General features: G+C 37.8%; 1 protein-coding gene across 3 annotated transcripts in view; it reads left to right on the top strand.

Annotated features, from left to right (window-relative positions):
• The window catches only part of CTNNA2 (catenin alpha 2), a 484,474-nt gene that overhangs the window by 405,341 nt on the left and 55,419 nt on the right, over positions 1 to 23,714 (top strand). For all 3 annotated transcript variants that reach the window (XM_059470196.1, XM_059470197.1, XM_059470199.1), the window contains 3 exons: positions 14,847 to 14,939; positions 15,202 to 15,358; positions 18,249 to 18,449. In XM_059470196.1, the coding sequence (XP_059326179.1) occupies positions 14,847 to 14,939; positions 15,202 to 15,358; positions 18,249 to 18,449 (451 nt within the window). The remainder of the gene's footprint in view (positions 1 to 14,846; positions 14,940 to 15,201; positions 15,359 to 18,248; positions 18,450 to 23,714) is intronic.

Raw genomic sequence — 23,714 nt, 5'->3', positions numbered from 1 at the left:
TGGTGATTTTACCTCATTTCTTGATGAGCTTCTTAAGACTGCAGTGTAATGTTGGTGTTAATATCCTGCAGACAATTTGTCTGTCAATCCCTCAGAAAAGGTGGTTTCTCAGGTGGGACTTGCCTAGGGTAAGTTCTATTTCCATTGCCTCAGAAATGGAATTGATTTCCTTGAGCTTCCACAAATAAACATTTTCCACAGCTGTTACCCCAAAGCCACTGAGCTCATTTCTCCTGTCACTCACACCAGCATAAATCAGGATTCATTCTCTTGTGGCAGGTGATCCTGTAATACAAAACACACAGAAAGAATCAATAATTTGATATATCAGAAACATATTTTTGGAGAAAGACAGAGGAAAAAGTTAGGATTAAAGCTTTTAGCAGTGAGAGGTTGGAGCACCTGCTGCCTTTTGGGACCTGTAGTTACTGGGAGGAACCCCTGATGCACAGCAGCTGTCAAGGGCTTTAAAGAGCTAAACAAAATATAATGGCAAGAAAGTAAAGAATTTATATACACACACTCATATATATATATGAGTGTGTGTATATAAATATATATATATATATATGTATATAAATATATATATATAAAAATATATTATATATATATATATATAATTAGCTTCCTGACAGTAAGGAAAAAAAGTGTATTTAAGAGCTGAAGCAAAAAATACTCACCTGACTCTTTGGCTGATTGTTATTCTGACTTCATTCTAATGCAGTTCCTCCTGTTCAATATCAGTTTATAAAGCTGTGTTCACTGACCCCCAATAACTAACAAATCCCTCTATGCTGCTAGATGAATAAATTCCAGTTTGTGGTAGTGCAAATGTGTGCTGATGGCTGTTCAGTGAATACATGGCACATTAACCATTAAAAGAGTTGAGGTTTAGAAGAATAAAAGGACGTAGGATTGATGCATTTCTGTAATACATTACCCATTATTTATGGTGGCAAGGGTATATACATTTTTATACAGACTATGACATACTCTTTGGCCAGCAAATCATACCCTGTTCATGCCAGTGAAAGAAAAGCTTTGGTGATCAATTGTCACATTTAGAAAATATTATTTTACTATTCGTTTCAATACATGGAGTGGCACTACAGAGACACTTTACATAGAGTGTCTTGAACATTCTGGAATGCCATTGTGCAGATGGAGAAGTGAAAGCACAGAAACCATTTGTGTTGTTGGTGGATTGATTGTGGAATTCATTTCATTCAAAGCTGCAATTCACAGACCAGAGTGTGTTCTAGGAGCCAGGGCTGAGGTAAATCACTGCAGTTTTTCTGTTCCACCTGAGCTGAGGATCTCCAGCTTTGTCCCAGGGGATGGATTGAGTGAAGAGGCTCCATCGTTTTGTGCGAGGCTGGATGGGGTTTGTGTCTGGATTGAGAATTATTGAGTGAGACAATGAATAGAACCTTTACTGTGGAAGTGCTGAATTGTTTATTTCTAGTTGCATTTGACCTCCCTTTATCTCTTGCTCCCACACACGTAACCTATAAATTCATATTTAAAATTTGCTAACTCTTTTAATGTGTTCAGGGCTTCTATTGCTGTTCCTCACTCTAAGAACAGAGATTGGTTTTCAGAATTGAGTTGACTGCAATCCACTTTAGATAACATGAGTAGAGATCAAACTTTCATCATTATTTTTGCATTGTCTGGGGAGTCTGAGCTATTACAGGCATCTGAGTGGAGACAGCAATAACACATCAAACACATCAGAGCATGTCACCTGTTCTGATGATACAAAGATGTTCTCTGAGAGAAAGAAAAATCCTTCAAAGATATGTTTCATTTTTTCTTTGATCTTCCAAGTGCATAAAGATACTGTAAGAACCTGGGTAACGTAGCAATTTAATTTAAAAGATTAATTTTTAGACTCAACCAATAATCCTTTGGGTCATGTTCCAAGCACAGAAATGCGCATGCAAAAAAGAAAGTATGAAGAGGTTTCAAAACTTTTTTTAGCTTAAAATGTGATCTCCACTGGTGGTATCTTCTTGGTATATTCCATTTTAAGGGTTTTTTGGATTTTTGGGGTTTTTTTAAGGTCCTAAAGTTGCGTGAATTTACTATAAGCAAAAATAGTCCTAATAGATACAAATATACTGTACAGTAGGTAAATGGGATTTTTCCTTGTTCTCTTCACTCACAAATTTGAACAGACCAGATTTAGTTTAGCTCACAGAGAGTCTGCAAAGGAGAAATGTGCAGAGATGTTTATTGAGCTGAGTTTTTTTTATTTTCCTGTCGTTGTCATTACTGAATCTCTTCATACCCATTTGAATGGGCCCTGAGCACAGAGTGGAGCACACTCCTTGCAGTTGGTGCAGTAAATCTGACCTCATCACACACTGCTGCTGTTTGTTTTCCCTAGTTAAATGTTCCATGTACAGAAATCCCTACAACTGCTATCAGTGCAGGCTGTAAGTGAGGCAAACACCTGCCAGCAGTGGTTCAGGCACTGCTGATGCTGCTCTCAGACAGGAGCATCATCTGCCAGCTTTCCTTTCAGCTCCAATTTCCATAACTTGTGGTAGGATTATATTAATGTCAGTGCAGAGACGTGGATGTTCTGTGGTTTCCGTAAAAACTGATCAGACTTAGCCACAGTGTTCCCAACATTGAAATAAATTGATTTGCCTGCTCCAAAAGAAGGACAGAGGGTTTTTCCTCACTTGCTTCACAGATGGGCAACCTGTGGGTTAAAAAAAAAATTAATACAGGTAGCATCCATCACCTAACCTGGACATATTATTGAGTGAAATTATCAATTATCAAAGCAGAACGAGAGAAGATTTAATAATGCTCCATTTTATTGTATATGTCCTTGCATTTTCTTTTTTTTTCCCCTTCATTTTTTTTTCCTCTTCCAGGTTGACATCTTAGAAATCATTTAATCTAAAAACTGTTCCTGGAAAACTGAATAATGACCTGTAATGTGATGAAAGATAACTTCCCTATAACACAGGGGGGAAATGTACTCTCATCGTTCCTTCACCTGGGGCTAATTTTAGAGGTGATTTACTAAAAGGTTCTTGCAGAAACCTGAAACCAAAGTGCTGGAGCTACTCCTTGGCCCAGTGAAGGGTTCCAGATATCCAGGCTCATGTTAAAAATATAAATTTCAGATCATCCCAATGGTCAGGAGGCCCTGTGGAAGCAAACTGGAACATCTTCCAGCTCCGAGTCTGTCCTCATGTTCCCAAACTCTCCTTTGGTTTCCCAGCCAGAGGTTCTTCAGGTGTGCGGTTCTTGCTGTGGGTTTTTGGAAAAAGGATTTTCTTCTCTCAGAGAGGCAGCTCGGTAAACACCAGTCGGGATGAATCATGGTTTCTCAGAGATTTGTAGTTTGTGGTCAAGTGTCACATCCAAGTGAAGCTTTTCCCACAGATTTTAAGAAATTTCTCAGCTCCTCAGATTCCCCAGTGTGGGCCATGAGTTAAAAACTCTGTCCTCAGTGAGGCAGCATGAGGATAATAAGGTTTGTGTCCTCAAAACAGTTGCCTGTTCTCAATGAAATTTAATTTTGTTAAATTTTAATTTTTCTTTGAATTTAATTTTCACTGAGGCTTCTCTGTTCCTTTGAATTAAATTATTCAAAACCTTAAAAAAATTACTAAGGAGGACTGTTGTAGAAACTCTCTGCAACTTCATCATGGACCTGCTGGCCCTTGAATTTCAAATGGCAATTGCCAAAAGTCCCAAATTCGCAGTGCTATTGCCTTTAAAACTACCAGCAGAGACAATTGACTTATTATTGTCATCTCTGCATGCCAGGAGAATATTAATCAAAGCGCAGTGAATTAAAGGTGTCTGCAGTTCTGGTTAGAATTTTGATATCAGTATTGATTTCTTAAATATATGTTTGTTTCCATTCTTTGTTTAGTGCTGAAAGTCACATGAGGAGCTCTTGATATAAAATCTCATTATTAAAAACTAGTTGTTTGTTAGCTGCATTCACATGACTTTTTTTTTTTTTTTTTTGAGGAGCCACAAAAAAAGTAAAAAACCATCACTGTAATACACAATAAATAATCTGGGTTTTTTTGAAATGGATTTGGATGTTTTTCAGCTAATGATGATCTTTTGCAAAGGTAATCAGCTTTCATACACATAACTGCAAACATGTGACAACTGGGACAAAAATGTAAGACTGGCTCAGACAGGTTTTAGTCAAATAAACATGATTGAATTCACAAGTAAGATGAAAATTTCCATGTTTACTATACAAAACCAAAATTCTATGCAAAACTCCTTAAGAATACGTTCTTAAATTAGGAGAAATTATAATTTGAGGATATGTATCCCAGTACATTGAATAATTATTACTGTGGGGATTTTTTTATGTATTCCCCATTTCAGATGAAGAGAGAGACCTTAATACAAAAGCAGTTTTTCTCAGCCCATTGTCATATCTTTAAGAACACATCAAGGTTTCTCAGTGCCATCTTTTTGACCAAAATCTTTTTAATAGATATGAGAGAGACCATGTGTGATATAGAAGAGGTAATTTAGGGTAAAACTCTGCCTAAGATTATATTTTTAGTTGAAAAAAGAGGGATGAGTGTGTGCAGGTTCTCAGGTCTGTGCTTACCTTACTGGTATAAATGCTGCTGCTGGTAAATAACTATATTTAAGAAATCTGTTTTTCTGGTTATACCAAAAGGATGGACATGACATGACAAAAAGTCAGGAATAATGGATTGATGAATTTTTTATAGTACAAAACTTGGAAAATAGCTCATATCAACATACAGCTTTTCTGCAAAGTATCCTGGGTGTTTGTTTTTTGGTGTCAGACATTCTTATTGTAAGGATTATTAGCATAAATATCACTTTTCCAAAAGAAAAAGCAATTTATTAGCAGAAAAAAGGGCTGCTAAGCAGGCAAGTAAACTAACTGATGCTTTGAGCCAATATGAGCTCTCTCCATGCCAGGGTTAAAGCTGACAGGAGGAATGGGAAAGGGAACATCCAGTTCTGTTGCCTTGTCTACACATTTTGGCTCTGGGCAGATGACTTAGGTTTGCATTCCTGTTGAGCCATTACTAAATGATCGTAAAAACATTTCGCAAATTATTCATGGACAAAAATTGGATTAATATAAAATCATTCTTTCTCTGAATGGGATTTTGTGAGCCTTTAAAATACCACTTTTTAAAGATGGGAGTAGTGTTTCCCTTTTTCCTGGGCAACAACCTGGGACTTGCCCTGACTGCCATGAACTCGTTGAATATGATGGGAAGTGCCTTGGGAACTGCATCAGCCAATTCTCTCAGCACTCCGGGGTGTTGTGGTGTTGTGAGGGTGCCCAGGATGAGGTGAGAGATGAAAATTTGACTCCAAATTCTCAAAAAGCTGATATTATTATATTATATTATATTATATTATATTATATTATATCATATCATATCATATATCATATCATATCATATCATGGAAGTTATTCACTAAAACTACACTAAAGAAAAAGATGCATCAGAAGGTTAGACAGGAATGAATAATAAAACCCCATGACTGACCAGAGAGTCCAACACAGGTGGACAGGGATTGGTAATTCATAAAAAACAATTCACAATGAACCAATCAAAGATTCACCTGTTGGTGAGCAGCCTCCAGACCACATTCCAAGCAATCAGATAATTGTTGTTTACGTTTTCTGAGGTTTCTCAGCCTCTCAGGAGAACAATCCTGGTGAAGGGATTTTTCCTAAAATATCATGGTGACACTGGGCTGCATCTCCTTGGATCCCGTGGACTTGTGCTCATTTGGGTTCCTCAGCTGGTCTCCAGCCTCATTTCTCTGTCAGCAGGAGGGACTTTGCTCCCCCAGTCCCTCCTCTGGGAAGAGAGGTTGCTATTGAACATCGAGGCAAAAAAGTTGTTGAGTACCTCAATTTCTTCTGTTCAACCTGTTGCCAGTCCTGCTTCTCAGGGGGGATGCACTTTCTGTGACCTTCCTTTTCTGGCTGATGCACCTCTACAAGCCCTTCTTGTTCTTTGCATCCCCTGCCAAGTTCAGCTCCATCCGCACTGGTCAGCTCGATAAAGTTGGTTCTATCCAACCTGCAAGTTATGTTTCTGTAGGGATCAGTGATTATAATTTGTGCTTTGTTTATACCCTGGGGTATCTGATATCACACTGTTAATGCCTTCAGATCTTCTGTTAATGTCTTGAACTTTTCTGAGTTCCAACACAGTCCCCTCTTTGTCTTCAACAGCTGTCAAAATACAGCTCCCTGATAATATAACTAACATTTAATTATCACAGCCTAGTCAGGCATGCGTCCATGTCCCAGGGTCACTGAGCACTTTGCCAAAATAGTGGACTGTTATTAGACAGATGGATTGCTTTGGTAACTGCTTGCTATTAATATCTATTAATTACAGCACTGCCAGGGGTATGTTGTCAAAATTGCTTTATGGGATCGACTCACACACATTGCAGAGTTGTAAATCTTCTTTCCGTAGGACACCAGCTGCCCTCTTGCTCCTTGGATATTTCAGGATCCATTGCTCATAATTCATGATGAGTTTTAGTAGCAGAGGCCTTGGCTGCAAATTGACCAGAAAGGATTAATACACAAAACTTCCTGAGTTTTGTTGATGTACCAGACTAAGAAATTGTTTTGGCCATTTTTCGCACTTTGGAACTTAACACTTACTGTTGCAGAAAGGTTCTGTTGTGTGTGACAATGTGTCCCTGACATTTCAGAGCCAGTGCTGTCATTTTTGTTGTGTTCCTCTGCATTCTTTATTCACTGGTGTTTCACTGTGAATAGACCAGTAATGGTGGAATAGTGTCTGAAATCCTTTACCTGTTATCAAATTAAATAGAAAAGGAACCCAGTCCTGCTAACAGAGGTGAAAAAGCACTGAGATGGGTCTCTGGTCTCTGACCTCTGCAGAAGGAATTGTTGTAGTTGGGCATTTTACCTTTGCTTTCGTTGAAAGGAAACAAAGGTGTACCAATGTGATGTAAAATGCAGTTTTACCTGTAACTCACAAAGTCAGTATGTGAAATTAATCACTTTTAGCTAGACTATCTAGACTCAGCAGTCATGTGACTGACACAGTTTAGAGCAGGTTATCTACTCCATGATCCACCGGGATAGATGAACAGCAGCGAGCAGATCCCCTGCATCTTTACAAGCTGCTTTCTTGCAGGAGAAAGACTCGCTGCATTCTATCAATCTGCAATGCTACACTGCTCAAGGCCAGTTAAAATTAAAATACAAATCTGGTCTTAACTAAGTCCTGCTCTTCTTCTTGGCTTACTCCAGCTGTTTGCTGTTTATCTCTTCAGCAGTGGGCGCACATGAATAGTGAGAAAATTCAGAAATTATGTCAAGGCAGTGAGCAAATCATTGAAGGGAGGATGCTGAGTGTCCTGCTGCCTTCCCAGCTCCTGGGGGAGTGAACCTCAGGAGGGAACCCCTTTCCTGCTGCCCTCATCTCTGGGCTCCCCACTGCTTCTATCATTTAGTTCTATTCCAGCTGAATGGCTCACAAACACACCCTTAAGCAAACAAGGGAGGATCATCCATAATTCCTGAGGGAGTTTTCAGTCAGAGCACTGTGGTATTTTCTGAGACCCCCATCGAAGGGAGGAAATGATGAATCTGACTCCATGTTCTTAGAAGGCTAATTTATTATTTTATGCTACTATATTACATGAAAGAATGCTACACTAAAGCAATACTAAAGAATACAGAAAGGATGCAGACAGAAGGCTAAAAGATACTACTCAAAAATTTGTGACTCTCTCTTCAGAGTCCAACAAAACTTGAACCCTGATTGGCCAATAAGCAAAAACAATTCACATGTTGGATAAACAATCTCCAACCACATTCCAAAGCAGCAAAACACAAGAGAGGCAAATGAGATAATATTGTTTTCCTTTTTCTCTGAGGCTTCCCAGCTTCCCAGGAGAGAAATCCTGGGAAAGGAGATTTTTCAGAAAATATGACAGTGACATAGCACAAAGAATTTCCACTGGTTTCAGCTCTGGGGATTAACACCCACACCCACTTCTTTAAAGTCCCTGAATTTCAAGCTATTTGGAGATTCAGTGGGACAGAGAATTCCTGACAGATGTGGGCCTGGATTTTTAATTGTGAGAGTGGATCTTCAGGTAGGAGCAGGGGCAGTTGCTGTCAGGGCCATTGGTTCCAGCTGAGGATGCAGCTGATAGTTCTGGGCAGTGTCCGCTGCAAGTGTCCAACAGCATTGCTTGAATAATTTTGCAAATTAAAATAAAGTGAAACTGAAACCCTGAATGAAATGGAAAAAGAAATTAACCACAAACAAAACGTGAAACTGAAACTGAAGTAACTTCCAGAATGATTTTCCTCAGGTTTAAATTGGAGAAATGCCCTGAGAAAATCACCTGATTATTTTCTTTAATCAATTTGCTTTCTCCTGTTTTCCATAGAGAATTTACAATGAGAAATCACAATGACCTGGAAAGATTGTTTAAAATCAGAGATTGTCCCATCTTCTTCTATAAGGTCTTTAGACACAGTAAGGAGTTTGCAATCAGGCACATTTATCACACTTGAGGCTCACCAATATGGTGTAAAAACTTGCCCTGTTTCAAGAAGACAGAGTTTTGTACTCAAATTCCATATATTGAAGAAAAAAGAAAGAAAATAAGAGATGGTATTTACTTCTATGATTTTTTTTTTATATCTGAAATCATTATTATTGTCTGATATGAAAAGTAAAAGATCAAACATAATATGATACCTTTTTCTTCTGTTCTTCACTGGCAGCTCTATAATTGAACATGAGCCAATGTTGGTTTCTTTTCAGTTATGAAAATAGTTAAGTGGAAGGACTTTTCAAGGTACTTGATTTTAGATCTCCCTTTTATTCCATCCTATGGGTCATAACTGTGGCACGCACAAGAAAGGTCCTGGAAAATGAAGGAAATTCAGAATGATTTAACAGCACTTCATTGAAATAGTCTAAAATTAGGAACTTTTCATTTAGAGTTGAGTTTTCTGTACACATGAGGCTTCCAACCCTCTTAGGTTTCCTTCAGAAATCTCAGACGAAGACCTGCTGAATTCATTGAAGTCTGAGGTACTTGGATTATTTCCAAAAGCAGAAACCTTTTAAAGCTCTTCCAACTAAATCTGATACAGAGCAAGTCTGAAAGGAGTTGGAGTGTGTGGAAAAGCCTCATTCCTGTAGTAAGTACAGAGAGAAAATGCTTTTGACCTTTTGAGAGTGAAAAGAGGTTTTCATAGGTTCAGTGGGCAGCACATAAGACATGAAATAAATTCAGCTGTTGTGCTTGACGTGCTCTGTAGCTTTCTAACACCCTGCTGGTGCCAATCTCCTTAGATACACATTGTAAATGGCTGAGCAGTTCATGGTAAATATGTTCAGGGTTTGGTGCTAGAAATTTTCAAAGCAAACATCAAACTTGTTAAATCGGGTCATTATTAATTTATAAAGGAAATGCCTTTTTTTACTGCTTTGCATGCAGTTAGATTATTTAACAGATGTGGAATATATGTACAGCTGAACTTAAAAATCCATCTCTTATTTAGAGAAGTGACTGGTTGATATAAAAGAGGGGAAATTGGCCATATTATCCAGTATGGTTCCCCCCATGCCATATGGAATAGGCTGGGAGGGAGAAGCCACAGTCTAATATTTCCATGGCAGTACAAGCTGGCACTGCAGAGCATGGTGAGGAACAGGAATCTGCTGCAATGTGTACTGTCAGTGGCATTTTGATTTTTTTGGCACTCGCTTGTGTATGGGCAAAAACATCCTGTCCAGTGGTAAATAGAGTTTTGCTCATCATAGAATGCTTGAGTGAGTGCAGCGAGGATAAATAAGGTGAAGATCTTGGGTAACTTGGCTTCAACTCTGCTCTCCTTTAGAAAAAAAATCTCTTATTTGTGGCTCCATGAATATCACTGGGCTGCCTACAGCAGTACCACCATTAATATATGTCAGAATTTTTAAGGATTCAGAGATTGAAGCAATATCTGGATAAATTACTAAGTGAATGGATAAATAATTACAAATAGTTGAGATACCACAGCTCAGCAAATTACGTCTCATCAGCTGAACATGGTAATTGATTATTTGCTTGGCTTTAGTCCCCTGTGAGTGCTGCAGAAGTCTCTGCCTTAAACCACCTTCAACTCAAGCTGAATCACTCAAAAAGTTTCAGCTTCTCAAATGTGGGGTAGGCATATCAGTTTAGCAGTGGCTTGGGTTTGTGGAAATTACTCTGCATTTTCCTAAATAAAGAATAATTTCTTGCATTTTTTTTTGTCATATTACATCCACTAGTTAATTATAGTGAAAACATAAATTACATAAATATAAAAATGTGAATAAAAGTATTTAACAAGAAATCTTAAATGTTTACAAAAATATGGAAAACGAAGAAACTGAGATAGAAATAGATTCCATTTTCTACCTTTGAATGGTTAAATGGTTGGGGAAGCTGAACAGAGCCTTTTCCGTATTATTTCCTCGAAGCAATTTATGGTGAGAAAAAAAGAATAAAAGGAAAATGCTAAGAAATAGGATATTTGGCAGCTTTTGTGTTGCTTTTGCTCTTTTGCTGTAGCTTATACTGCTCCCTTTTTTATATTTTTGCTCAAAGCTATAGATTTTTCTTTTGGACCTTTTCACTTAGGCTGAATTCCAAATGGCCATGTTAAATCTTTGAATTTAATTTTGAAACAGAAGACAATGGGTTTTGGTAGTCAGAAGAGCACAATATATCTTGATAGTCATGGTTACTTTTAATAATACAAAGTCAAGACTTGACTACTCAAGTCAAAAATGGAAATAGTCTCATTTAAAGCCACAATAAAAGGTAGCTACACCTGTTTTTATTCAGTGTAAAAATGAAGTAAATTGATATGAAAGATCCTTGATTGCTTTTGTAGTTTGAAGTGCAATTTTGTGGCAGAAATTAAATTTTCCTGTCCTGAGATCATCACAAAGAGTAATAAAAAATTTCATTAGAAACAAAATCATTCCCCACCCTAATCTGTTATCCAGCAGGAAACTGAGGCTGAAATACAAAAATAATACAAACAGATAAATTTTATAGGAACTGGTCCTGTGTGTATTTTAAATAACTGAAACTAATGGAACTCCTTGCATGATTTAAGACAGATAATGGCACAGTGCAGAAATGCATCTTGAGCTGTCAGTGCCACTGACAGAAATTCATATGGAGGAGTTGGTTCCTGCTTTTTCACATCCCCAGTTTGAGGAGTGGTTCAGTGGATTTGGTGATTTCATAAAAATACAGCATCACTGGAGCTGGCTGCTTATCTTCTTGCTCATTACCTCTCTGTGCTCTTGCAGGGCAGGTTTAAGGTGTTCAGCAATTGTTTTTGTGGTAAAAGAGCAGCTTAGCAGACCTGAAATTCTGGACAATAATGTTCATCTACACAGCAGTTTCACTGTTATTAAGTTCTCCATGTGTTTTTGAGAATGATTCACAGTTCATTGATTTTGGTGTTTAAAATGTGTTCCTTGATATAAATACTCTTCAGCCAGTTCACACTGATCTCAATACAATCCTAAATTCTGTTTAGGCACTCACTGAGTTCTCAAGGAACTTAGTAAACAGTAAAAGAAAAGAAAAATAAATTAACTACCTGGTTGCTTCCATAGCCTCTCAGGAAACTTCCCCTTCAATGCTTTGGGTGGAGTCAGAGCATTTGAGGTGCAAAGGTAAAGGCTTCAAATCAAAGTTCTGCTAAATTGGCAGCTGCACTAATACACAGCTTTTTTATTTTCCTTTCCCAGCTCTCTGCTCCATCCAGCCCAGGAGTGCCACATTAATAAAATTCCCGTGCTCAAAAGTGTCTCTGTTCTTCACAAAACCTGTTCTATTAAATACACCCATGCCAATCAAGTTATAATTCACCAGTAGAACACCTTTTATTTCGCTAATACCTTTTTCAACAACCACCAGGGGCAGCTGTAACAAACCAGACACATCCAGAGGATGAGCCAAGCAGGCACCTGGAACAGCCCCTGGAAGGGTTTTCCCTTTTTTTATCCATTGTCCAAAGGGATCAGTTTGGGAATTAATCCAGATATCTCAGCTAAGTGGGGTGCAATTGTATATTAATTTTTTATTCATAGTTTTAGGTAGGAAAAATATCTGAAGTTGCTGAATTTATAATCAGCTTAAGCAAAGGGAATTACCTTGTAGTTTCTGTCATGTAAGAGCATGCATGTGGACCTTGCTGTGGCAAGAATAATAATTGATGGTGACTGTTTATTTGATAACAAAGTCAATCAAAGTAATTAAAAAGTGAGGTGTCTGGTGATTGAGTACCTAAAGCTTGTGTTATTTCACAGATCCATGCTTATGCAGTGAAACTCAGGCTGGAGCAAGTAAAGGCTATTTCTTGCCATCTTTTAAAAATTAAGTTTTAGGTAAAGTCATAGGTTTGTAGTGCTGAATTCAATTTTATCCAGATTGCATCTGCCATTGTGGAAATTGCTTATCTCTGTGTTTATTTGACATAATCAGATCATGCTGTGGTGCAGGCTGGCACACTCCCTGCTGGATTGTGCAATAGAATTGCTGCCTGACTGCTGATGATGCAGGGCTGGGTTTATGCAAGGCTTGAAAAATACCACAGAAACTATCAAACTTAGGATTGTACATGATGTGTAGCATTATTTATTTTAAACAGATAACTGTAATGCTCTTTGATATATATTTAGTGGAGCAATAATTACATTTGTACTCTTGTGTTGATAGTAACACCAAAAACAATGTACTGAAGTCTATTTTACAAAAAAGGGAAAAATATATCTCTGATTGTGTCTGTATCTTTCTTGGAAAAACAGAGCACTTTGCAAGATCCAAATATTGTCTATCAGATTCTATTTAAAGAGCAATTAACAGACACAGAGAAGACATAAGTTTTATTTTTGCTGATTATATCTGCATTGCTCCCTTCCAGAGGAACTCAAAACCTGCTTTATAGTTTGATGGCCATTTCATGACACCCAGGAACCTTCATCACATATTTCTATCTGCAAAAATGTAAATGTTACATCTGAAGCCTTGGGACAAATTCTCATTGTGTTAATCACAAAATGTGAGGGCAGTCTGAAAAGCCACTTAGATCTAATACAGGAAGGGGGCTCTTGCTAAACTTAATATCATTTACTAGTTTTTAAAGTCTGTAATTTCCACTCATGTTAATGAATTCTAAATATTATCCTGCTTAGTTCTTGTTTCTGGTGAAGATGAAAGGGTTTTGTTTGATGTGTGCAAAGAAGTGACTACAGAAAATGGTAAATTAATTGGAAGATGTCATCTCAGGAGAAGGTTTTTGACAGGAGGGCTGTAAGGCTGTTAACAAACAGACCAACTCATTTGTCTCATCATGAAATGAAAATAAAAATCACAACATTATGATAAAATCTTGACTAGGAAATGCCTGCAAGACTCTTTGAAGCCTTGGGTTCTTTCCTTGCCTGGGCTTTGGCACTCTGATTTATGCAAACCACGGAAGTGAAATGGGATCTGTGCAGAACAGATGGATCAGGGCTAAGGCAGGGTGTGCACTGCAGATGAGAACAGATTAATACCACAAGGGGAGACTGGAGGAAAATTGGGAAGATGGGGGCATTTGAACTAATTCATTAATCATTTCCAACTGATAGCTATGCCTTCAGGCACAGTGAATAATATCAAGGAAGCATATTTAAAGTTTTATAGGTTTGTTTTAATGCAGGTTAGAATAAAGAGCTATAATTTTGGATGATTAAAAAATATCCTGTGTTCCCCCATCCCAAAATGTACCTTGGTGATTTAAATATTACAGTGTGCACTGGGACATGAACTTCTGTTTGGAAAATCCAGGGCACATTCACGGAGTTGGCACAAAGATTTGGGAATGGATTTTTTGGAAAATCTGGGGGAACATGCCCCTCCACTTGAATCCAAGCCACAGAGATGCAGCTCTGCTGTGTCTGGAGACATGGTCTGATTTCTAGGTCTCATTCAGATGTCTCTCCAAGTCTTTATCTTATCCAAATAGCCTTCAGTCTTACAGCTTCACAGATCCCATTTCACTTCCCAAAGCTGTGCCAGGGCAAGTAAATATGGATTTAAAGATCTTTGAATGAGATCTTCAGATGTATATTACAGAACAAGGTTTCAACAGAGTTATTTCACATCTCTAAGTTACTTTACTGTTACTAATGGATATTCTACTGCAGGGCAGAAAAACACATAGAAATAAAGAAGTCCACATGAAAATTAAAATTATTTTAATATGCATAGAAACAATGAAGATATTTGAGAGATATGTAACTTTCCACTCTCAGTGAAGGTATAAGTTTTGATTATGGGTTGAAAAGTATGATTCTATGTGTTAGGACATCAAAACCCCCTCCTTTTGCCAAGCTCAGAGTGTATGGATGAGCCTGATTGCCTGTATTAATAATGAATATAGTTCATAAGAGGAAAAAGAAATTGAGAAGAGAAAATTTACAGATAAATATCTGGATATTCTGTATTCCTATATAACTTCTCAGCAAATAATTTTTGAGCTATAGAGGAGGATTTGAAACACTTGACAGTGAAGGAAGATTCTGAGAACAATCTAAAGAAGATGGGTAGTTCAGTTTGCTAGTAAGGAAATAATCTACAAGGGTTTCTGTTCACCAGCACAGAAGATGTATTATTCCTCTTGTAGAAAACCCTTTCATTTCAGGCAAAGCTTAATAAGAACAGAGAAAGGTATAAAATGGCTCACTTGCCTAAAACTTGGTTCTCATCCTGATGGTTTCGTGATTTCATTGCAGGTTGCAAATCTGGCCTGTTCAATCTCCAATAATGAGGAAGGAGTGAAGTTAGTCCGTATGGCAGCCACACAGATTGATAGTCTGTGCCCACAGGTGAGTGAAGATTCCTGCTAAAACCTACTTGAGGAGTCCTTGAGGACTTAAAAGTATTAGAAGAGCATAGCCTTGTCTTTGTCATGAGATTGTTGCCTGATTTCCATGAACTGTGAATAACACACCCATATCTTGAGACCCTTCATACCAAATGGGTGGCATGCTGTATTTTTAACAAAGCCCATAATCTATTTGCTCTTTCCTGTGGAAAAAAAAGATAAAAATTACCACTCCTCCTCTAACAAATGGCTTTGATTAACAGGTAATTAATGCTGCACTGACATTGGCTGCCAGACCCCAGAGCAAAGTAGCCCAGGACAACATGGACGTGTTCAAGGACCAGTGGGAGAAACAGGTGCGAGTTCTCACTGAGGCCGTCGACGACATCACTTCAGTGGATGATTTCCTCTCTGTTTCAGGTACTTTTCCAAAAATATACTGCTAAATGAAAGCATTGGGTCAGAGCAGATAAAAGCTATAATTACTAAAGCATCATTAGTCCATTACTCTGTGTGTATTGGAATGCTGAACCTCTGTACTCGGTAGGACCAACCACGCCGTGTTAATTAATCCCTGGTAGCAATCCTTCTTCACCTCCCAGAAACTTGCACCTATTTGTGTTTCTATTCCTAGAGAATATTTGTTCCAAATCAGGCACAAGGTAGGGTTTTGCCCACCTTCTAAAAATGTGTTCCAGACCTGTTACAGGCTGAGAGTATTTGTAGAAATCGTTGGAATCCTTGTGGAGTTGTGTGAAAGGTGAACTTTCCAGAATCACAGGATGGTCTGGGTGGGGAGGGTAAAGAAGGGATGGAGAAGAGAAGGATACTGACCCTGGGTCACAGTCTTTCCTCCATCCTCCTGGTAAAGTGCTCCAGCTTGTGGCAGAGTGGGTTGTTATAGTGTGATCATACCCAGTGAATGCTGTAGTGGCAAAGTGGTGCATGGTTTGGGTTAATTTCTGCTGCAAAAAATTCATTTTCCTATTTTGCTTAGAAGTGTGAATTTCAGTGTTGTGAGTAAGGACATAGAGTGTGCCAAGAGGGCTTTGCTTACTCAAATGTCTCAGAAGAGCCAAACTTCATGAGACAGTCTGGCCAAAATGTTATTTTCCTTGGTATTTCTTAAATTTTCTAAAAGACGTTTATGAGGAAAAAATATTGAAAGAAAAGCAATATTTATAATTTAAAATAATCCTTTCTTTTCTTGCCCTCTTTATCTTGTTTGGTTGTATCCTGTTACCCTTATTAACAGAGAAATTATTTGGTTTAGTTAATTACACTCCTCTGTTCAACAGCCCTGCAAGTGTTTCCTGCAAGCCATTGCAAGAAAATGAAAATGAGCTCTCTGAACAGTAGGGCACTTCAGAATATGGGAGCACATTGATTTTTTTTTTTGAGATTTAAAGCTGACAAACTCTGTCTGGCAGAACTAGTTCTGAGAGAAAGGGATGACCAGGCTGTAAACTGCAGATCCAGCCCATGTGCCAGAGTTGGAAATTTGACTCAAATGTCCATGTTCTTCTTTGTTTGTGGACTTTGCTTATTCCAAGTGCTTGTATCCATAAACTAGAAGTAATTTGGATGGATGATGGGGTTTTTCTCTTCTTTTTCTCAAATCTTAATTCCTTCAAACAGAGTTTTGCCTTAGATCCAAACTTTCCAAGGCAGCTGAGAATTATTATTTCTGTAAAGTTCAGATTCCTTTTTCCTAAATCTCTGCACAGACATCTCTGTTAAACATGAGGAAGTAGAAATCCTGTTGCTCTTGCTGTAAAGCTTGGAAGCCTCAGCTTACACAGAGTATTTTTTATTTCTGGATGTTAAACCAGTGAGGCATTCAAAATGCCACTATCTGGTTAAATGTACCTCCTAAAATGGCACCTCTTCCTCTTCATATTGACTGTCACATTTGATGGTATATTTTAATAATCTGGAGGCTTCCTGAAGAAAGCTGACCATAATTTCAAGAAGTTATTTCATATTCCAAATGCACTGTACTAATTCATGTATTGCTTCTTGTTGGGCAAAATTTGTTTGTGCCATGGTAAGAGCAAATTGGTGATGGTGAAATGGAAACAGCAAAGAAAAATTTTAACAAGGCACTGCTTCTTTATTCTGAGTAGGGAATGTTTTAAACAAAGAATTTTGCCTTGCAAGTTATTCAAATTCTCAGCTCAGGGGACTTTGAGTTTCCATCCAAAGTTGTTGCAGTGTAAAATGCGACATCATGTAAAACACTTCTGAAACCCTCAAATGATCCAACCTCAGAATTTATAACTGTGAAGATTAGTGAGTCATTCTTTCTAGTGGCAAAGGATAATTAACAAAAAACAGTTGGTGAACTGATTAATCCTGTTTTACTACTACTACAAAGAACAGCATTTCCTTTTTGTGTCAGATGTGTCTCTAGCAGAAAATCAAGTTGCTGTTTAGAGTCACTGAGTTTCTCAGATTGGGTTTGGTCAAATATGAAATTCAGTCATTGTCTTAGTAAAATTATTTTTGACTCTACTGACTGCAGAGAATAATATCTGACCTAGTCAGAGTCTTCTTTGTGCTTTCATATAATTTGTATGTGAGAAAACTACATAAATTCTGATGCTGTTGCACATGAGAGGAGATGGCCTGATCTAGAGCCAGAAAAATAACAATGCATCTCCCAAGAATCCAATTAAGGTGCTTGGTATCACCTCCTCTGAGCAGAGTCACTGTTGTCATCTCTTGCTTCAGATTATGCAAAGTCACACATAAGTACAAGGGTGTGTTATTAGAAATTCCCAGTTTATTCTCTGGCATAGATGGAGTGAGGGAGGTGAACTGCTCATGCCCAGGTTTTGTGCTATCTACAAAGGATATTTTCTGTTGTCTTTTCATTGTGATTTTTTTTTCCTGACTTACTTAGGCAAAAATGAGCCAAATGTAATAAACATTTATGAGAGAGTGTAAATTCACCTTCAGAAAATTGCCCAAGTGCTTATTAGAGAATCTACAGAAGATTTGACTGCTTTCCCTTTTGCATTCATTTTAATCACAATTTCATTATGATAACATTCAGTGTGATGTTTGAAATTAATGTGAGCGGTTTTTAAGGAATTGCAGGTTGGGACACACAGCCCAGTCCCTACTAAAGATAAATATCACGTAGATTTTTACTGTTATGTGACAATATCACAGAAGAGCTTTTGTTTTACAGCCCGGATAAAGGTAGATACCCATTTTTTAATATACTGACATTTGCCCAAATGAGTAAGCTTTGCCGTGAGGAAGAGTGCAATTGAACCAGGCGTATTTTTAACCTGAATTGCAGAGAACCACATCCTGGAGGATGTGAACAAGTGTGTGATTGCCCTGCAAGAGGGGGACGTGGACACGCTGGACAGGACCGCGGGCGCCATCCGGGGCCGCGCAGCCAGAGTCATCCACATCATCAACGCTGAGATGGAGAACTACGAGACCGGGGTGTACACTGAGAAGGTGCTGGAAGCTACAAAACTGCTCTCTGAAACTGGTGAGTGTGTGTAAGAGCTCAAATGAGGGATAGGGGACTCCAGGCAGCTCTCCAAAATGCAGTTCATTACATTTTAGATGTCACAGCAGTCCAGGATCATGGGTGACAGAGCTGTGCCCACAGCTGTCAGCTCCAGCTGCAGGCAGCCCTGCAGAGCCTGAGTTTAGGTTACAGTGCATTATATACTTTTATTTTGGTTACAATGCATTATAGACTTTTATTTTGGTTACAATGCATTATAGACTTTTCTTTTGGTCACAATGCATTATAGACTTTTCTCTGCTGAGCATCTTCATACAGTAGAACCAATCTAGACCTTAACTTTTATCTCTAGCCTATCATAACTACTGTCATTACCATATTCATGTTACTGTTCTCCAATCACTGAAAGTCAGTACATTACAGTTTAAGCTAGAAGTTGTTTTTCAGTTTTCTTGCAGTGGAAAATTCTGAGACCTTTTTTCTACTCGCAACATTTGCTGACTTGTTTGCCTGTGCTCTCTTTCTGCTTGGCAAAAACATCTTCTTGTTTGGGGTGGGTTTATCCTTTGCTCTAAGCCATAAAAACCCCTTCTAACTAACACAGCCTTTGCCTCCTTGGTTATCCAGTGAGACTGGCTCAGCAATTCTTTTCTTCTGTATCAAAACTTGCTTCCATCTCTATTCCTTCATCAGACTCTACATTTAAAAATCTTTCTGCTAAGCGCACATATCTGTGACACTTTTTTGTGAAACTTTCATCCTTCTCAACAAGTGTCACCCTATTTTTTTACATTTTTCTAAGCTTTCTAATGTTTACATTCTTGTAACAAACTTTCTCACACACTTTAAGTAAATAACTTATTGTTTTACATTCTTTTAAGGAAGAAGAGAAATTTAATAGACTGTTAGTTTTTCCAGTGTCATTGGAGAGGTGGCACTTTCACCCTCCAATCCACTGTCACTTTTAAAAATCTATAAATGTTAGAGTCAAAAATTAAAAACTCTTTTTTTTACTTTGAGAAAGCTGCATGTTGATATTGTTTTATTTTGTGTCCTATAGTGACAGGGGAGTTTGGTGCAATGCCGAAAGAATTATTGAAATACTCTTATTTGGTCATTTAAAACTTTCAGGTGGTTCTTTGAGATCTGTTCTTGAAAAGAAGATACAAACAAATAAGTTCATGGCTGGGAATGTGTTTTTTATTCTCCACTCAGTGCTGTTGCAGAAGTCACACTGACAGGAGCCATATAAGAGAAGAAATTCAGTAACACATCAAGACTAGGCCACTACATCAAAGTTTCAATGATTTGAATAAATAATACACAGCCTTTTCTTCTGAGCTGATTGATTATGCATTATACATCTGCAGAAAATCACTGCAAGCATTACTCTTTGGTCTGTGCAGGTGAATGTACTTGCTGATGACTGGAGTGTTGCTAAACAAAACAACTTTTCATTGAAAAATACATATAAGCAACTGAAAATGCACCACCTGATTGAAAAAATATAAAATTCTGCTAGATTGTATAAAAATACATAGATTATATAAAAGTAGAAAAGTGTGCAAGATTGATAGAGCGAGAAGTAATATTCTTTTTTCTTTTTTTCAATCTGTTTTTGCCTTGCCAGAGCAGGGATTGGATTCATCTGAGAGTGGGTGATTAGGTCTGTGCTGGTCATTTTAAAGCCCTTCATATCAGTGCTGTCAGTAATTCAGTGCAGGCAGGGCTGTTCTCGTCTGAAGCAGCAGGTTTGGCTGGGTTGGGGTGAATCACGCTCCAGATTTCATTGACTTCACAGACTGGGTCTCCTCACGCTGATCGGGTGCCCTGGTGGGATAAAGGGGCACAAATTGTGGCTGTCTGGAGGTGTCTGAGCTGATCCTCCCCTGCCTCTTTGCACTTGTTCATCTGAGGTTGATTTTTTTAGATTATTTTAGAAGGAACAAATGAAAATTACACCAGTTCAGGACTCTTCAAATGTGACTTTTGAACCAAAAGCCCAAGAATTGCCCTCTGAGATGGAAAAGCAAAACTGTTCTAGCTCTGCAGTCTCTGTGTTCACTTTGAGAACAGGAATCAACAAAATAAGCTAAAAACTGATTTGGGGATGATTAAATATTACTCGTGGTATTGTAGCCCCCAGCTTAATGTCAGCCTATTTTTACTACCCAACAAGAGATCAGTGGAATAAGTACTGTAAATTTAGCTCCTTTTTAAAAGTTTATGAGCTGGTTTTATGAATTCACAGAAGGAAAATAATCTTGCCAGTTTGACATGGTAAAATATTTTGTTGCACTCTTCTGTTAAAGCTATTTTTTGGTTGAAGAGGAGCTATGAAGAATTCTTCCTACCATTAAGATTTCTATATTAAACAAAACAAAATGTATGTCTGAGCTTTATATTTAGCTAAAATTTGTGACCAAACATTCTATAAATTTTATTATTAATTGTTTTTCACAGACAGGTATAAAGTGCCATTATATAGATCAGTAATATGCACAGAAAATACTTATGTTCCATATTTAATTCACTTTTTGATATAATTTGAATTATAACTAAGTGCTATAAACTCTGGACTGAGTGCATCTTGACAACATCAATGTGTTAATGTTGGTCTTCAATAATTATTAACAAGTCCCTCTTCCTCCAAGTCAAAGTTTTTTACTTATTTTTTATTTTATAAAGTGTAAATAAACTTGTGAGTATTAAAAAAAATTAAAATATTATGTTTACAATATTAAGAGCTTTGCATCATGAACAAATTGTGTAGCAGTAGTTCAGGGGACATAATGGGCCCAAATTCAATGAAGCTGATGAAGCTTAAACAATTTCTGCCAGTTGTGAATGTGGATCATTAATATTAGAGCACAGTATCTATCTGCAGCTTTTCAGGCCATTTACAAAGGCATTGATTATGATTTCTGTATGATTAAAAGTAGAATTAACTGACTCATTTCATTGCCTTAGAATAAAGTGGTTAAAATTGAATTTAGTCCCCCTGTGCCATTCTGGAATCCCCATCCTTGGAAGTGTTCAGAACCCCATGGCTGTGGCACTTGGGGACAGGAACAGGGAGCACAGTGGTGCTGGCTTGGACTCCGTGGTCTGAGAGGTGTTTTCCAATCTCAGTGATTCCCTGATCTGGGTATTTATGGATCCATGCATTTATTTCAATATTCTTTCAGTTCCTCACCTCGAGTTCCTGCCCAGATTTTATCGAACGCTCAGGAATGATGGCAGGGATTTATCAGATTTACCAGGATCCCTCAAGGCAGGGAAGAATGATGCACAAAACTCCATCATATCAGAAGGCTAATTAATTACTTTATTATACAAAATTATGATATACTACAAATAATGCTAAAAGAAAACTCGTGACTGTCTCCCAACAGGACACAGCTTGGACTTGATTGGCTAATTAACATAAACAATTCCACCAGAATCCAATCAAGCAACCCTTGGGTAAACAATCTCCAGAACACATTCCACATGAGCACAAGCACAGGAGCAGCAAATGAGATAAGAATTGTTTGGATCATTCTTTTCTCTGCTTCTCTCACAGCTTCTCTCTGTTCAGAGGGCATGTGAATACCACAGTGATTGATTTGGATTGGTTTGGATTCAGGTTCCACCCACACATGTGCACATCAAAATCTTTATGAGAAGCACAATCATGGACATCTCACTGTTTTCATCTTTATTCCTTCTTTCTTTTTGTTTGTTTGGTTTTTCTTTTTTTAGCTGACCTTAATTTAATTTTAATTTAAGTGCCTTTGGAAGCTGGGAAAAATTTAGTTAAATGATGATGGAAAAGAAATAAGAAGATTACCTTTTTCTAAAAATTATTATTTGCTTTTAATTGTCCACTCAGAAAAGGAAAACCTCTGTTAAACCTGTTCTTCCACAGATTTCTGTGAGTATTGGGTTGGATCCACAGTGGAGAAATATGGATGCAGTGTTTTGGAAAGACAAGCACATTGCTAATGGTTTAGTTTGGTTTGGTTTGGTTTTATTTAGAGGGGAGAAAATTAATCTCTCATGAAAATGATGTTGATAGTTTATGAGAAATGGAAACTGCAAACATTGCTTCAAAGCCAGTCTCACCTCCAAGGTTTATTAGTTTGTTGTTTTAATTTACAGCCATTGGAATATACAGGGTGGAGTTTTTAGTGTTTCAGTGCTTTGCTGCCTGTGCCTCTCTAACAAAATGCCTTTAAAGCCAAGTACTTGATAGAGGCTGTATTCTTTTCTCTGGCAGCAGTTTTAGGCAGTGACAGACTGGTTAAAGTCCTTTTAAAATAGAGGTCTTTTATTTTCCTTTAAAAACCATAACAAAAACTTAGGTTTTGCTTGCTGATTTTCTTACAAATCCACGATGAAACCTATAAAACCACAGAGCTGATGGGGCTTGCTGGGAACAAACACCAAAGTCATAGATTTTAGTTGATGTTACTCATGCAGGTGTAAACCAGAACTTCAAGGTTGACTTTGTTTTCGTTGATTGGTTGGCTTTGCAATGGTTTTTAGTTGTTTCTTTGTGGGTTTTTGGTTTGTTGGTTTTTGTTTTTTTTTTTTTTTTTGTTTGGTTGAGTTATTTTAGGGTGCCTCTGTTAAGTGTTATATTCCTATTCAGATTTGTGGAAAGCTGTGAAATCATCCTGTTACAAGTTGTCCATGGAGGGGAAAAAGGAGAGAAGGGTGGAAGGGAAAAGAGAAGAAAGAAAAAGTTAAACACAAGGATAAAGGCAAAAAGAAAGGGAAGGAAGTAAGAGGAAACAGAGCAGAATTATAATTATGTAATTCTGCTCAGAATTAGTTTGAATAGTGAGGTTCCTCATCCTGCTCAGTACCCAAAGTGACCAAGGCCAGCTGAGACTTTCCCATTGCCTTCAGCAAGGAGGAGACTGAAGTGTACTCAGAAGTTACTTCAAAATCTGTAAAAACTGAAGGCAAGAAGCCTGTGCTTCTACACAAATAAAATTAATTGTCTCAAGAAAGAAATCAAGGAACAGGCAATGAGGCCAGATCCTATTCTCCAAGATTTTTCAGGGTCAGGAAGGAGAAAAAGCCGTGACATTATTTAAAGGCCAAGAGCTGGATTTAAGCTGGGAAAACTGGAGAAGAAATTGCAGGGTTGTGATGAAAGTAAGTGAACGGGAAATGAAAGGGATAAGAGCAGAACAAGTAAGACCAGAATTGCCTGGGAAAGGCAGTGAAAACTTCCCAACAAATTTTTTTGTTGTTGTTTTGCTCCAGTTTGCACTGGGCTGTCTGGAAACC

This window comes from Ammospiza nelsoni, chromosome 4, assembly GCF_027579445.1.
Source record: "Ammospiza nelsoni isolate bAmmNel1 chromosome 4, bAmmNel1.pri, whole genome shotgun sequence".
In the NCBI taxonomy this organism is placed as follows: Eukaryota; Metazoa; Chordata; class Aves; order Passeriformes; family Passerellidae; genus Ammospiza; species Ammospiza nelsoni.
The sequence above is the reverse complement of the archived record's forward strand: the minus strand, read 5'-3'. Positions and strand labels throughout refer to the sequence as shown.